At 42.0% G+C, this 13,740-nt stretch overlaps 1 protein-coding gene across 1 annotated transcript; it reads right to left on the minus strand.

Annotated features, from left to right (window-relative positions):
• Positions 1-5,709: 5,709 nt before the first annotated feature.
• On the minus strand, positions 5,710-9,629 carry LOC121202740 (leukocyte immunoglobulin-like receptor subfamily A member 4). Its single transcript, XM_055502513.1, has 3 exons — positions 8,667-9,629; positions 7,408-7,656; positions 5,710-6,056 (listed from the first exon to the last, which is right to left on the minus strand). The coding sequence occupies exons 1-3, from the start codon at positions 8,893-8,895 to the stop codon at positions 5,710-5,712; spliced, it is 825 nt and encodes a 274-aa protein (XP_055358488.1). The 5' UTR covers positions 8,896-9,629.
• Positions 9,630-13,740: the final 4,111 nt, after the last annotated feature.

The following is a 13,740-nucleotide window of genomic DNA, read 5'->3' on the forward strand; positions in this document are numbered from 1 at the left end:
TTAAGTACATGTTCCGTATTGTAAGTCTACTCTGTTGTTGAACCTGTTCTGTTGTTGTTGTTGTAGCCTGACATTCCTGGATACTGTTTGAAGTGCTCTCGATCTGTGCCTGTTCTGACCACCTTTGCCTGCTCCCTGTCTGTACTGAAGCCCTGCCTGCCGGTGTACCAACCCTTGCCTGTTTGACTATGCTGCTCTAAATTAACTGCATAAACTGCCTGGAGCTGTGCTTTTGGGTCCAACAACTCGACTGGTCCTGACAAATGTGCAAAAGAGCAGTTCCAATAGGTATAAACAACAGTAAGATAGTTATAGATCAGAGTGTTTCCGGTCTTTTATTGTTGAGGAGACATATGGCTTGTAGAGGTTAGTAAGTCACAGTCTGAATGTGAGTGCCAGATGCTTCGATACCTTTTTCCAGATGGCAGGAAGGTGAAGAGTGTGTGTGATGGGTGTGTCCTATCAGCCACAATGCTGATGACTTTGCAGATGCAGCGTGAAGTGTAGATGATTACAATAAAGGGGAGAGAGACCCTGACGACCTTCTCAGCTGTTCTCGCTGTCCTCAGTAGGGTCTTGCAGTCCGCAGTGGTACAGTTCCCAAACCAGACAGTGACTCAGCTACTGAGGATGCTCTCTATAGTGCCTCTATAAAAGGTGGTGATGGTTTCTCGTGCAGGGAGCTGGTGTTAAGGGGCCCGGCGAGGTTCTCCTCTAGGTATAAACACAGGAACTTGGTGCTCTTGACGATCTCTACAGAGGATTCACATGTTCCTCCCGTGGATCAGTTCTCGTCTCATGTCCCAGGTTACGTATTCTTTGTTTCTTTTTGATCCTGTGATATTTAGTTCTGTTTAGGTTATCTAGTCTTGTGAGCTGAGTCTTCCTCAGCCATAGCCTCCACCAACCCGCAGGAGAAGCTGCATTTGGTTGACAAGGCTAACAACTTATGTTACTCCAGGCCATGGCTGTTTAGCATGCCAGAGATAAGCAACTTTGTGCTGGCCTTGGCGAGATCACAAAGCCTGAGGCAGCTTCACCACCAGCCTTCCACCCTGCAGTTGCAGCTCCCCAACCTGGCCCCCCTTCTAAGTCCTCCGGAGTAATTGGTGTTTGTTATGCCCGACTGAGTGCTTCAAGTGTGTCCCAGAGCTCAGGACCTGCTATTACGCTCTCCCCTACCGAGGCTCAAGCCTCCTGATCGGCTTCTACAGCTCGTCATCGCTGCTCCAAGCCCTGCGGCAACTCAGTTGGAGACATCCTTCTCGGAACCCCAGGCCACAGACTGCTGCAGCTGTCCAGGCTCCATGTCCCGTTTCTCCCACGGCTCCACTGTTGCCTCCGGTCTCACACCCTTTTGCCAAAGCCCCTGTTCAACGCCCAGCTTCGAGTCCCGCTGTAGCCCCAGCTCCAGAGGCCAGAGGTACCCGTTTGCAGCTCCACCTGGTCGTGAAGCGATATATTTTGCATTAATTCCCACTCCAAAAACTTTGAAATCCATCTTTTTTTGGATGTTGTTGTTGTATGAATGTGACCAGACCTGGATTTAAGGAGGGTCAGAGCATGTAGTTCTCCCACAATGAATTAGCTCACACAAAGAAGTCCATCTCAGGTGGAGGGTCAACATCATTTATTGTAAATATACTCAGTAAAAATTGCCATACAGCAATACAAACAGCATGTCACGACCTGTACTGTTTCCTGTTTTATTTTGAAATACTTCCTGCTACACATGAAACTGTGTTTCATGTCACCTCCGGTCCTCATTACTCACACCTGACAATAATCAGCAATCAGCCTTGGTATTTAGTCTCCACCTCACACACCAGCCGTTTGCCAGATTGTTAGTTCACGTTTGTTTGTTCACTTACCTGCGTCAACTCTCCAGCCTCAATACCCAGTAAGTCCTTCTTGTGTTCCAGCTCTGGTTTTGTTGTTCACCTTGCCTTGCCTGTTCCCTTGCTTCTGGTTTTGGACTCTGCCTGGTATTTTGACGTTTGCCTGATATTGACCACTGATTGCCTGATCCCTGTCTGTGCCGTTGCTATCGTTCTTGCCACTCGTGTACCGACCTCTGCCTGTCCGACCAAGATCTTTAATAAACCCTCTGATACCTCACGTCGTGCCTGCCCTGTGCGTTTGGGTCCTCCACCGTGTGTTTTCTGACACAGCAGGTACAGTGAATGATGACACCTACACAATATTCAGCTAAAACCATTATCACTAAATGATGTTAGAATAGAACTATTTAAAAAAGATAAGACAACCAGGGTTCACACACACAGACGTGGACCCAATAATGAAACTTTATTCGTCACACACAATGAAATGTGTCCTCTGCATTTAACCCAGCAGTGGGCTGCCACACACACACCTGGGGAGCTAGTGTGAAGTGTCAGCGGCAGGGCTGGAACCAGGAAGCTTTCCTTTCTCTGGCCGATGCCCACTGAGCTACCAGGCCTCACTAATGACACACATCAATGGAAGATTTGGATGTGAAAAATGAGCTACAGTTGAAGCAGTAATAAAGCAGGGATGGTTCTGATACACGCTCAGCGATAACGTTAACAGCAAAATAAAACATGCATCACAATCATACAATAACCCATAAAGCCACTGTTGGCTTCTTTCCGCTGATGGTTAATAATACAGAATGTACAGAGATAAAAAGACAAAGTATCCAAGCAAGAGAAACCGAAATAAAATATCACAACACCGGATGAGAACAAGACATCTTTGGCATCTTCCTCCTACTGTAATTGTCTCCAAAGAATTTGAGAATAAATGGTAGACTTGTAAATAATAATGAGAAATAGAAAAGCTCAGTGAGTCACTAGTAAACGTTGGTACGTCCTGAGGCAGGAGACGTTGTGGAGTTTTTTGGTTTGAACAGAGTGAGGAAACACAAACCATCCCCAAACATCATATCATATTTTATATTGTGTTTACTGTACTTCATGGATCACATGTCATGCTTCAATTAACATCATTAACATACGTAACATTATCCAGTTAATCTAAAATATATTTATCAATAGTCCATAGCTAAAAATAACAGAAAGAAACAAAAAGCACCTAAAGTAACTTCCATCCACCAGGTGATGAACTTTAACATCAATATGCTGAACATAATAATGTTTCAGACTATATTCAAAAAACATAATGAATCACACTTCAACAATATTAAAAGCAAACATACATTATATTATGACACACAAAATGACAAAGCTGGGGCTGCAGCCAGCCATTATTTTGTTACCATGGAAACAGCAGAGACCCCCGGGCTCCTTCTGGCTCTGGGGCCACAACCACTAAAAACACGTCCTCATGTGTTAAAGCTGCTGTTATTTGCTGCTTTTACATGTATTGTCTGCACGGTTGTTGACTTGTTCTATGGTGACGCCGTTAATGACTAAGTAGCGATTGCGGAGCCGTCTCACGCTCGCAAGTCGCTGCGGAACAAATGAAGTAAGAAAGTAAGTTTTTACACAGCAGAATTAATGAAGCGTCTTCACGGGATGGATGCACAGTGTTTGTTACCGCTGCTGCATCCGTTATCCATTATTTCTGTCACCCATTATTGTTGATGATGACATGGATTTGTTGTTGCAGCCACAGACAAGGCTAAATCTGAGTTCTGAAGCTTTGGCTGTTTTTAGTGCAGCTGGTTTCTTTTGAAGACTTTCAGCTACTACTGGATCTTCTACATGTGTCACATCGTATTATACTTTATATTATCACCTGTTTTAACACTGCTCTGATGAAAACAATAACTTTATAAATGCTGTAAACAGTCTCAGCATGTTGATCAGAACATTGTCGTCTTGTGGTTCTTGTTTTGATCAACTTCTGTTTATGAATCTGTATAAAATGACAAAATGACATTAAACATAACTTAGATGCACCAAGGGTCAAAGCACTGAAGAGTCAGTGGAAACCAGTTAAACTGCTGCCGTTGGCAGATGATAAGTATGTGATTCTGACTTGTTATAAACTACAACGACTCACCTCTAAATGCATTTTACTATAAACACACTGAGTATGAACAGTAATGCTAAACAACTGTGAAGATCATATTTGTACCTGTGGCTGCATTTGGATCCACGTTGTTGTAATCATGATCTTCCTCTGTATCATCATGTGTCCCTGTAAAGATGCTAAAGTTTATTAAAGGTTTCCACAGCTGTAACCCAATTCTTACTATGATCTATCATTAGGTGTAGCTTTTGTGTATTTATCTTGTCAGGACATTGACTATGAAGCAGCACTGTGGTTTTACTGGGTTCATCTGTTGGTTCCTCTGAAATCATCAAGTCACATCTGTTTTAGTATTTAGTGTCATATAATCTCTGCATTAATCAGATATGATACTGTACCACATTCATCATTGTTTCCAGAGCCTCCGACTGATTCATAGACACAAACATCACCTACATGTGAGTGAGGACAAAAGAATCAAACTTACTTTAAACAGTGTGTGTCGTACAAAGTGAGTGTTACTGATCATGACAGTGATGATTGTCAGACTGACCGTGGAGCAGAGAGGAGTAAAGCTGAGGTTCAAGCTGGTTGACTGTTTGCTGTGTAGCAGAGCTTTTATCAGTGCTCACACTTCTGTGTGCTGTGAAAATGGAAATTATTGTTACAGCTAAAACAATAGAGGAGACTGTAGAGTTATTATTTAGATTTATACTCAAACTGTTCCAGAGCTTCAAAACTTAGACAGAATTTACACAGTCTCACCTTTCATGTTTCTCCAAACACACAACAGCAGCAGCTGCAGCAAAACAATCACTGCAATTCCAACAACCAGTCCAACAGTAAAGGAGGCAGAAAATGATGGACATTCAGGACAGAATCCTATTAGCAGGAGAAGACAGAATGGATTAATAAGATACTAATTAAAGAATGTTAATTACATCACTACTTAAAATCAGAGCATTCAATAATAAACACGTTTTTTTACTTTTGCTTCTTGAGGAGTGCAGATGTGTTTTCTCTCTGCTCCCACTCTACTTTTGGCTTTCAGTGTTCTTGTCCTGTCTTTTCTCAGCACCCTGATCTGCTATTCTGGAATAATTTTTGAACATGGAACTAATCAACTGGTCACTCAGCACATTTTTTAACAAAGAAAAGCATCACCAGGGGCCACTGTCCATCGAGGATTCAATTCAATTCAATTCAATTTTATTTATATAGCGCCAAATCACAACAAAGTTATTTCAAGGCACTTTACAAAGTAAGGTTTAAAACCTCACAACTAAACCCAACAAATCTAGGATCTATTCATACTTTGGACTTTGATAACAGGGATAATCATAATTGGCTTTGGTGGTGCCCTGCTTTATCGGAAGTTTGGAAATTCTGCAGCCGACTCATTGGTGCGCCCACCGGCCGTGGAGTTACAAACACCCCTGAGGCCATGGTTACTCGGCTGATGCAATTACATCAGAGGATGACTCTAATTGCAGGACAGACTAGCAAGATCTCAGCCCAGTTGGAGGAAGACAAGAGACAGACGAATAACATCTCCAGACAGACTAAACACTTGGTAAATATGGTGACAGCCTTGCAGAGCAAGAATTGCATGTGTGACTCCTGACTCTCCACTCAGCAGAGTTTCCCTCAAACTCAGATGCTGATGAGATGATGACGTATCAACCTCTGAACAACAGCTTCTCAGAGCCTTCCTGACCTGCTCTGAGACATTCAATGATTGTTAAAGTTGTCCTGTATGTAATAATGAATCATTACAAATGTAACAATGAATGAATCAAACTCACCTGTTACTATCAAACGTAGAGGATCACTCCATGCTGTGAAGGAATAACTGTTGGTTTTCTGTCGACCCCTACACTTGTAGTCTCCACTACTGGAACCAGAAGCAGTGAAAACCCAGACTTTACTCCCATCTGGAGTTCTTCTTAAGTTGCCTCGGGTCCATTCATATTCCCACTCAGTGTCTCCAGCCTGGATCTCACATGTCAGAGTGATCTCCTCTCCTTTGAATATCTCAGGCCAGTCATGCTGCCTTTTTACAGCAGCCTTGTTGGAAACTTCACACATTGTAGAAAAAACACAAACAGAAACCATAAATAGTTTCAGGTGATAGATTAATGTATGAATTTATAATTTATTAATTTAGTTAGTCCTGTCCAGCAGTTCAACAAGCAGCATGTATTAGTCTGAATATCATATTGTGATGGACAGAGAAGCATATAAGAAATATATATGCTCCTCTTGATTAATGGTTTATTTTTTGTTTTTTTAATCCATCCTAAATATATGTGGCGTCGCTGGGTTGGTGAACAGGTTGGGTTTGTGTGTGTGCATGTGGAAGGGATGCAACCAGCTGCTAAAACAATAGACACAAAATAAATGAATTAGGATGTACCTTTGGCAGACTTATTCATAACTAAACAACTGCTGTACTGTGGTTTAACTGTTACTACTGTAATACTAATAATATTAATAATAGTGTTGGTAATAATAGGTATGTGCACACACTCAAACATACACATGCTGTACATATATCATATACATATACATACACATACACCTATGCATTATTATACATAATGTCATAATACTTAATAATAGCCGCGACATACTGTACAACGTCACAACTACCATAATTACACATTATTGATATTGGTAGTGATAAGTACCAGTAATAATTGCAGCTAAGTTTATAAAGCCTGTTCATCAGCTCAGGTGTTGAGTGTCCCACTACAAGGTTAGTAAAGCTGTATCTTAACATTGTTCAGCCAAAGGGTGAGACAGACGTTGGTGCATGAACAATGCCACTTGTGGAAGCCAGGGTGATTTGTGGAGCTCAGCCACTACGCTCATCCAGCAAGCAGAGGAAGGAATCCCAGCAGCCAGGGAGCCCACACACCTTCAGTTCCAGGAGGGCAGGTGTTGCGACCCAAGCCGCCTACACAGAGCCCCCCAGGCAGAGCTGCAGCAGCCACAGAGACAGCACCCGAGGTCAGAGTGGGCCACCGGGGGTCAACGCTGTCCGCCCCATGAGAACAAGGGGCAAACACTCCCCCCGGCAGGAGGGTCGGCCTGAAAGAGTGGAACCAGAGGACCCACGGTCCATAGTAAGCCCACTAGGAGATGCCCCCACGCCCAGAGTGGTGCCTAACCCCAGTCCTCCACCCCCACATGAGCGGAGTGGGGCCGACCCCATCGGCCCAACCATGTCCCCTGGCACCAAACCGGGCCCGCAGCACAAGGCTGGAAATTGGTGGGGGTCTGCAGAAAAGAGACCACCCAGGCAGACGAACAACATACCCCGGGCGGAAAACAGGGCCCCCAACAAACCAACCGCACCACATGCATACACACACACACACAACAACACACACTACCGTAAATGTTATTTATTACAAAGATCCTCACCTGTTTCCTCAACAGTGACTGAGACACTGTTCTGTGTGTAGTAAACTGGGGTTCCTCTTCCTCCTCTGCAGTAATAGTTGCCTCCATCTGTGATTCTGGTACTAGATTCAGTGTTTGTTCTGATCAGAGTTTCTGATCTGAACCAGTCGTATTTCCATCCATCAGAACCGTCCACAGAGCAGCTCAGTGTCACGCTCCCTCCTGCTGCTATGACTGTGTTGTCTGATGTCAGTGAGGCTCTGGGTTTATCTGATGGTCAATTTACAAAGAAAACATAATAATACAGTTAGTAATGCTTTAAACACTGGAGGAAAGATTTCTGCATGAATAAAACTCTGTCAATCATAAATGTCTTAACAAAAAGCCAGGCATCAACCCAAACTATCCAAAATAGTCATTGCTGACACAACAGGACACAAAATATATAATGAAATTGTGTTGGACTGTTTACCTTGAATGAATTAATAAAAACATGTAATAAAAGGGTTTTCTGCAACACTAATGGTGCCTGTGATCCCTGAGTTACCTTTGTTGCCATGTGCTTTTAGCCAGACTTCCTTTCGTACTTTTGTGTTCCTAGTGTTTTTCCCGCCTGGTCTCTGAGTTAGGTTTCATTTAAAAAAATGTTTTTGGTTTTGCCTTTTATTTCTTTTCTTTTATTAAATATTTTTTCTTCCAGTACTGGCCGACCCTGGGTGATTAATTTTGTTGCCATCTCAGTCTGCCGTTTTGTGGCCATTCGGGTAATACAGTATATAAGAATGAAGGGACACTCAGATTGCTTGATAATTTCTACACACAGAAGGTATCATTTATTCTTCTGGTAAAACGCCTTGGCAGATGGTTTGGCTCAAAAACTACAACTAGCGCGTCTTGGTTTCCTATGTACCCCCAGAAATGGCCAGACTGTCCCAAAGTTTTTCAGTTTTTTCAGTTCAAAGTTTTTTTTGCGGGACGTGACAATCTTTAATGTGATGTTGCTCTTTTGAGAGACTCGTGCTCTTATTGTGACATCTGACATGTACAGTAGATGTGAAACATCTTTGCATTATGTTCATCACCAATAGGTCATTTAAATGTACTGCATTAAATATCATTTATGAAGCTCAGTTTATACAGTAAATTAATCAGATTTGGTCTACACAGAAACCCAGCGTCAAAATTAGATAATTCCTTCCACACTTACCAAGTTATTGTGCTGAATGGTTGAGTCTATAAGATTATGGTAAACATAAAAGACGTGTTATTAAAAAACTCACATGTTACTGTCAGTGTGATGGAGTCACTCCACTGTGTTGACTCATAGTTTCTTCTACCCATGCACCAGTAGTTTCCACTGTCATTCACATCAGCTCTGCTGATCCTCAACACTTTACCAGTTTTATTAGCAGGTTGGTTTGAGCTGGTTGTTGTCCATTCATACGCCCACTGAGTGTCTCCACCTCCATGGATCTCACATGTGAGAGTGATGCTCTCACCACTGAACATCTGAGTCCAGCTGGGTTGTTTGGTCACAGACGCTCTAGGGGAAACTGTTCAAAATAAACACAATTGGTAGTTAAGTAGAATTAATCAGAATTGTCATTTACTATTTTATTATTTCTTAGTGACGAAATATTTATTGTTGCAATCAAGATGTGTATTTTCTTCAGTGCTGATACATTTTTAACATGTTTTTTTTTTATTTTTTAGAACATGTTAAACTCACCAGTTACTCCAGCAGTGGCATTATTCGTTGTGTTCTCATTAATGAATGACTGAGTCCAGCTGGGTTTTGTGCTTAAAGAAACTCTAGGGGAAACTGTTCACAATAAACACAATTGGTAGTTAAGCAGAAGATGTCATTTTTACTAATTTAATATTTTTTAGGAAACATGCATTGTTGCATTCAAGATGTGTATTTTCTTCAGCGCTGATACATTTTTAACATGTTTTTTTTTCTTTTTTAGAACATGTTTAACTCACCACTCTCTTCAACAGTGACACTCTGAGTCCAGCTGGGTTTTGTGGTTGCAGAGACTCTATAAGAAACTGTTCATGACAAACACACAGCAAGAAGACAAGAAGCATTAGCATAAGAGAAGCTTTTACTTTGATTGGACTTGATGTTTGGATGTTGATTTGACGATATATTTTAAAGACTGTACCAATGCTGCGAAACCTAATTTAAGGGAAGAAAAAGATGTACTGTATTACGTCCTAGGTTAGGTCTTAGGTCTCAGCTTAACTTCATGTTTGTGATTTTAATACAGGTCATCTCTTATTAGAGACTGGACAGAACACCAGGACTAAATGTTTTGACACACTGACAATTGTCAAGTGTATTTATATATTTATACATATATATATATATATATATATATATATATATATATATATATATATATATATATATATATATATATACCAAAGGTCTGAACAGTCGCCTCAGCACCCATCACACTACAATTCAATTCAAGTATAATTAGGGAAAAAACACCAACATGAGATTCGGTCATGTAATAATTTAAACATTTGAGCAGTAATCTGGTCTCTGGATGATATACACAAAAAGATGAATCTAGGAAGAAAAGAAGGTCAATTACTCACCAACATCATTTCTGTATGTATTCAGCACTGAAACAAAAATTTAAACAAGATCAAACATAAACAGTATTAAAGACATTTATAATCCAGGTGGTGTTTTATCAGACACATTTACTTTTTCTTAACTATTAACAAAATCTGAGCCACACTATCAGTAAACTGTGAACAACATCCCAGTTTTACTGTGAATGAAGCTGGGTCACATCCCATGTCTATAAAAACCACCATGTTAAATAAAGTCAGAGCTGCTGACGTACTCACAGAATAATGACAGTACACAGAGCAAAGTCAGCTCCATCTTCACATCCACAGACACTGTCGTGTAGAGGAATGACAGCAAACACTAAGAAACAAGCTACAGATCATCACCTGATTCAGAGCTGCTCTGTTCTTCCTTCCTATTCACTCAAACAGCTCTGACCACACGTTAACGCCTCCTGCTGCACAAATATGTTAGTTTGTTTGTTACTAATCTATTAAATGTAAAAAATAATGTGAATTATCACAAACATGGAACTAATAAACCTAAATAGTATAAAGAATTATCTCTGTTATTTGTGTGTCTGTGTATGTTGTGTGGTTGTCATGCAGTAGAATTTACACTATGACCAGTATACTAAATGATCTTGCACTTGTATACTGTAGCACTAGCACCAGGCAACTTGGGGTTCAGTGTCTTGCCCAATGAAACTTCGGCACGTGACTCGGTGAAACCAGGAATCAAACCACCAATGATTGGTGGACGACAGTTCTGGACCACTGCTGCCCCGTACCATAATCAGTCAGGTCCTGAAACATACAGTATGAGCATGCATTACTATACACCTGTAGTACGCCTCTGGCGTTTGCGTTAGTTGTCTGTAATGATACAGAAATGTAGGTCAGTGAGCTTCACTGTCTGTGAGGTAAAATAAAAGTTTTTCTACTGAGACAATTACTGAATTCAAACAAAAACCTTTATTGGCAGTATCAAAAGACCTGTATCAAATCAGTTAACACACAGTGAATCAAATGAACTCTTGAACTCTTTTTCTCAATAATAATAGTAATTGAATTTTTTTGAGCGCACATTGGGGAAACTCACCTGTGTGTTTTCACCCATCCCCCGATGGGAGCAGTGGGCTACCACAGTGCAGCGCTCTAGTGTGATGGGTCTAACTCAAGGACATACCTGATGCACTGGGTGGGCTTTGAACCAGTGAACTTCTGCTCCCTAAGCCAACACTCTACCAACTGAGCCACAAAGCCAGTGCCAGATAGTGAGGACAGCCACAGCTTCCATCTGGTAGAGGACTGCTTCCGTTCAGAGTCTTCCAAATAGTGATGAGAACAAGGATCATTACATCTGTCTACAACTATGCCTGTCCTGCTGCAAAAACAAATCTCCAACATAACCAAGTGTACCCCCTACCCAGGACATGGTCTGTTTACCCTACTTCCATCAAGCATTTCATCTGCAAGGCCCTGCAAAAGCTTCTGTCCTCAAACCCCCAGACTTCTTAATTAACTTAGTAACCTATAAATTGCACATTGGAGTGTGAAGATACAGTAACAGGTTGTTCCAGCTTCGGAGTAGTGGTGCATTTTGTGATTGACGATAAAGTTGGCTATGACTAATAGTTGACTATTAGCAAACTAGCCATAAGAAAAAAACGTGTAAATATAAATTAAAAATTCAATTATTCAAAAAGATTCTTTATGAGTATTGCAAAAAACACATTTTTACTCAAATGGTAAATGAGTTATTCCACGGGTGGTCTAAATCCAACATACAGTGAGTGTTTTATCCATCAGGAAACTACAACCCACGCATGAAGATAATGCAACTCAGATTCTTCCCCCCAGGAATCCCCAGCACCAGCTCACTAGCATCTGTAGACTGGATACCTGTAACAACCTCAGATACAGAGACATATTACTGTCAGGTTTAGCAAGAATGATCAAAAAATGCGGGGTCACGGGGGTGCTGGAACCTAACCCAGCCAGCTATGGGCGAGAGGCAGGGTACACCCTGGACGGGTCGCGAGTCCATCGCAGGGCAAATTTGAACCAATGCTTTGTTTGTTTCCAGGTAGGTCATGCAGTGATTGCTCTGAATATTAATGCACTTTCATTCTTTAAGAGCAGCAGCACGAGCAAGACAAAAACAATGTAAAATGTATTTATATCATTTCAGCTGTTTTCTCAAACATTTATTTATTTGTATAATGTAAGCTAAAGCAGTGTTTTCCAGGTTAGTCGTGTTATGAATATTAAAGCTACATAGGCCATTTAGCATAAGTGTTAGCATTTGCAACCGCTAGTCGTTTTGCAAATTACATAATCAAATAAATTGAAGTAAATGCGACATTACCATTGAGGCACATCTTGAATCAGCCGAAATGTGGTGACTTCAACAGCCTCCTCTACAGCTTCAGGGTCAGATTCGTCATCATATATGTATGGTTGTACTATGCTACCGGACCAGCTGATTATTGTCACTGTGTTAGAATGTATTTAATTACAGTGAGTCCTGTGGTAGGTCCTCAATGTCACATTATTGCCACCTATCGTATCCTAACCCTGCAGTGGCTCGTATTCATGAAGCCAAGTAAAAATAAAAAAACAACAAAAAGGGTATGCGCTTCCGCATAGAGGTGTGGCGACCAGCTTGCAACACGCCCATAAAACTGACCCTTTAGTGATGAGGAATGAAAACCACACATTAAAAAGGGGCAGTGGACAATCTAAAGGGTTTTATAGAATGCCAGGTCGATATGCGAACCGCAGGGGGTCCAGGGCTGAGCTCACCTCGGTGCGGGGGTGGCTGAGGACAATCCTCTCCATGGCCTTCATCATTTGGGAGGTTAAGGCGACGGGTCTAAAGTGGCTCAGCTCCTTAGGACAAGGTACATTTGGAACCGGAACCAGACAGGAAGTCCACCAGAGTACTGCTACTCTCTTTAGGCTCAGGCTGAATATGGAGAGGGCCACCTCACAGAGCTGGTCTGCACACTCCTTGAGTACCCTGGAGCTGATGTTAACAGAGCCTGTGGCTTTCCTGGCCTTTGTTCTCCTTAACTTCCTCCTAACCTGGTTCAGAGTGAGGCACAGGGGGGTGGGCGATGGTTGGTCTGGAGCTGTGGGTTGTGGGCCCTTTGCCCCGTTATGCAATATGTGATACTGTCAATGTCCTCTCCATGTGTACTGCAGAGAACATCCCAGTCTGTGGTGTTAAAACAGTCCTTTAGTTGCTCTGTTGCCTCCTCTGTCCAGATCTTCACTGTTTTTGTCACGATCTGTGCTAGTTCCGCTTTTATTTTGAAGGATTTCCTGTGCATATCTCATCTCAGCTGTTTTCTCCGTCATTACCGGCCCTCATTATACACACCTGTCTGTAATCAGTAATCCACCCCAGTATATAGCCTCCACCTCTTACTCACTCTAGTTGCCAGATTGTCGAGTCTCAGTACCACATTCCAGCGTTTCCAGTATTGCTTCCTTGTTTCTTGATCACGTCTGTTACCGACCGCCAATTTCTGCCTGTCCCTCGTCTGTACCTTCGCCTGGATCTAGTGGTAATATACTGACCGTCTGACCTCGAGATTTGCCTAGCCCTAGTCTGTACTTCTGCCGAGCTCTCCCGTGTACCGAACCCCTGCATGTTTCCTGGATCTGATCTTGCCTGCTCCTTTTGTGCCTGGAGAATTGAGAGTCACTGTGTTGGACCTGGACTGCCTGACTACGTCTGTACAATAAACGTTGTTT

This window comes from Betta splendens, chromosome 2 (genome assembly GCF_900634795.4).
Source record: "Betta splendens chromosome 2, fBetSpl5.4, whole genome shotgun sequence".
Lineage (NCBI taxonomy): Eukaryota > Metazoa > Chordata > Actinopteri > Anabantiformes > Osphronemidae > Betta > Betta splendens.

Bases quoted from the DNA above. Each gene is read 5' to 3' on its own strand.
- LOC121202740 (XM_055502513.1), bottom strand. From the start codon at position 8,895: ATGTTCAGTGGTGAGAGCATCACTCTCACATGTGAGATCCATGGAGGT. The intron at 7,657-8,666 runs GTGAGTTTTTTA...ATTGACCATCAG, and splicing joins CATCACACTGACAGTAACAT to ATAAACCCAGAGCCTCACTG. The intron at 6,057-7,407 runs GTGAGGATCTTT...CAATGTGTGAAG, and splicing joins AGTCACTGTTGAGGAAACAG to TTTCCAACAAGGCTGCTGTA.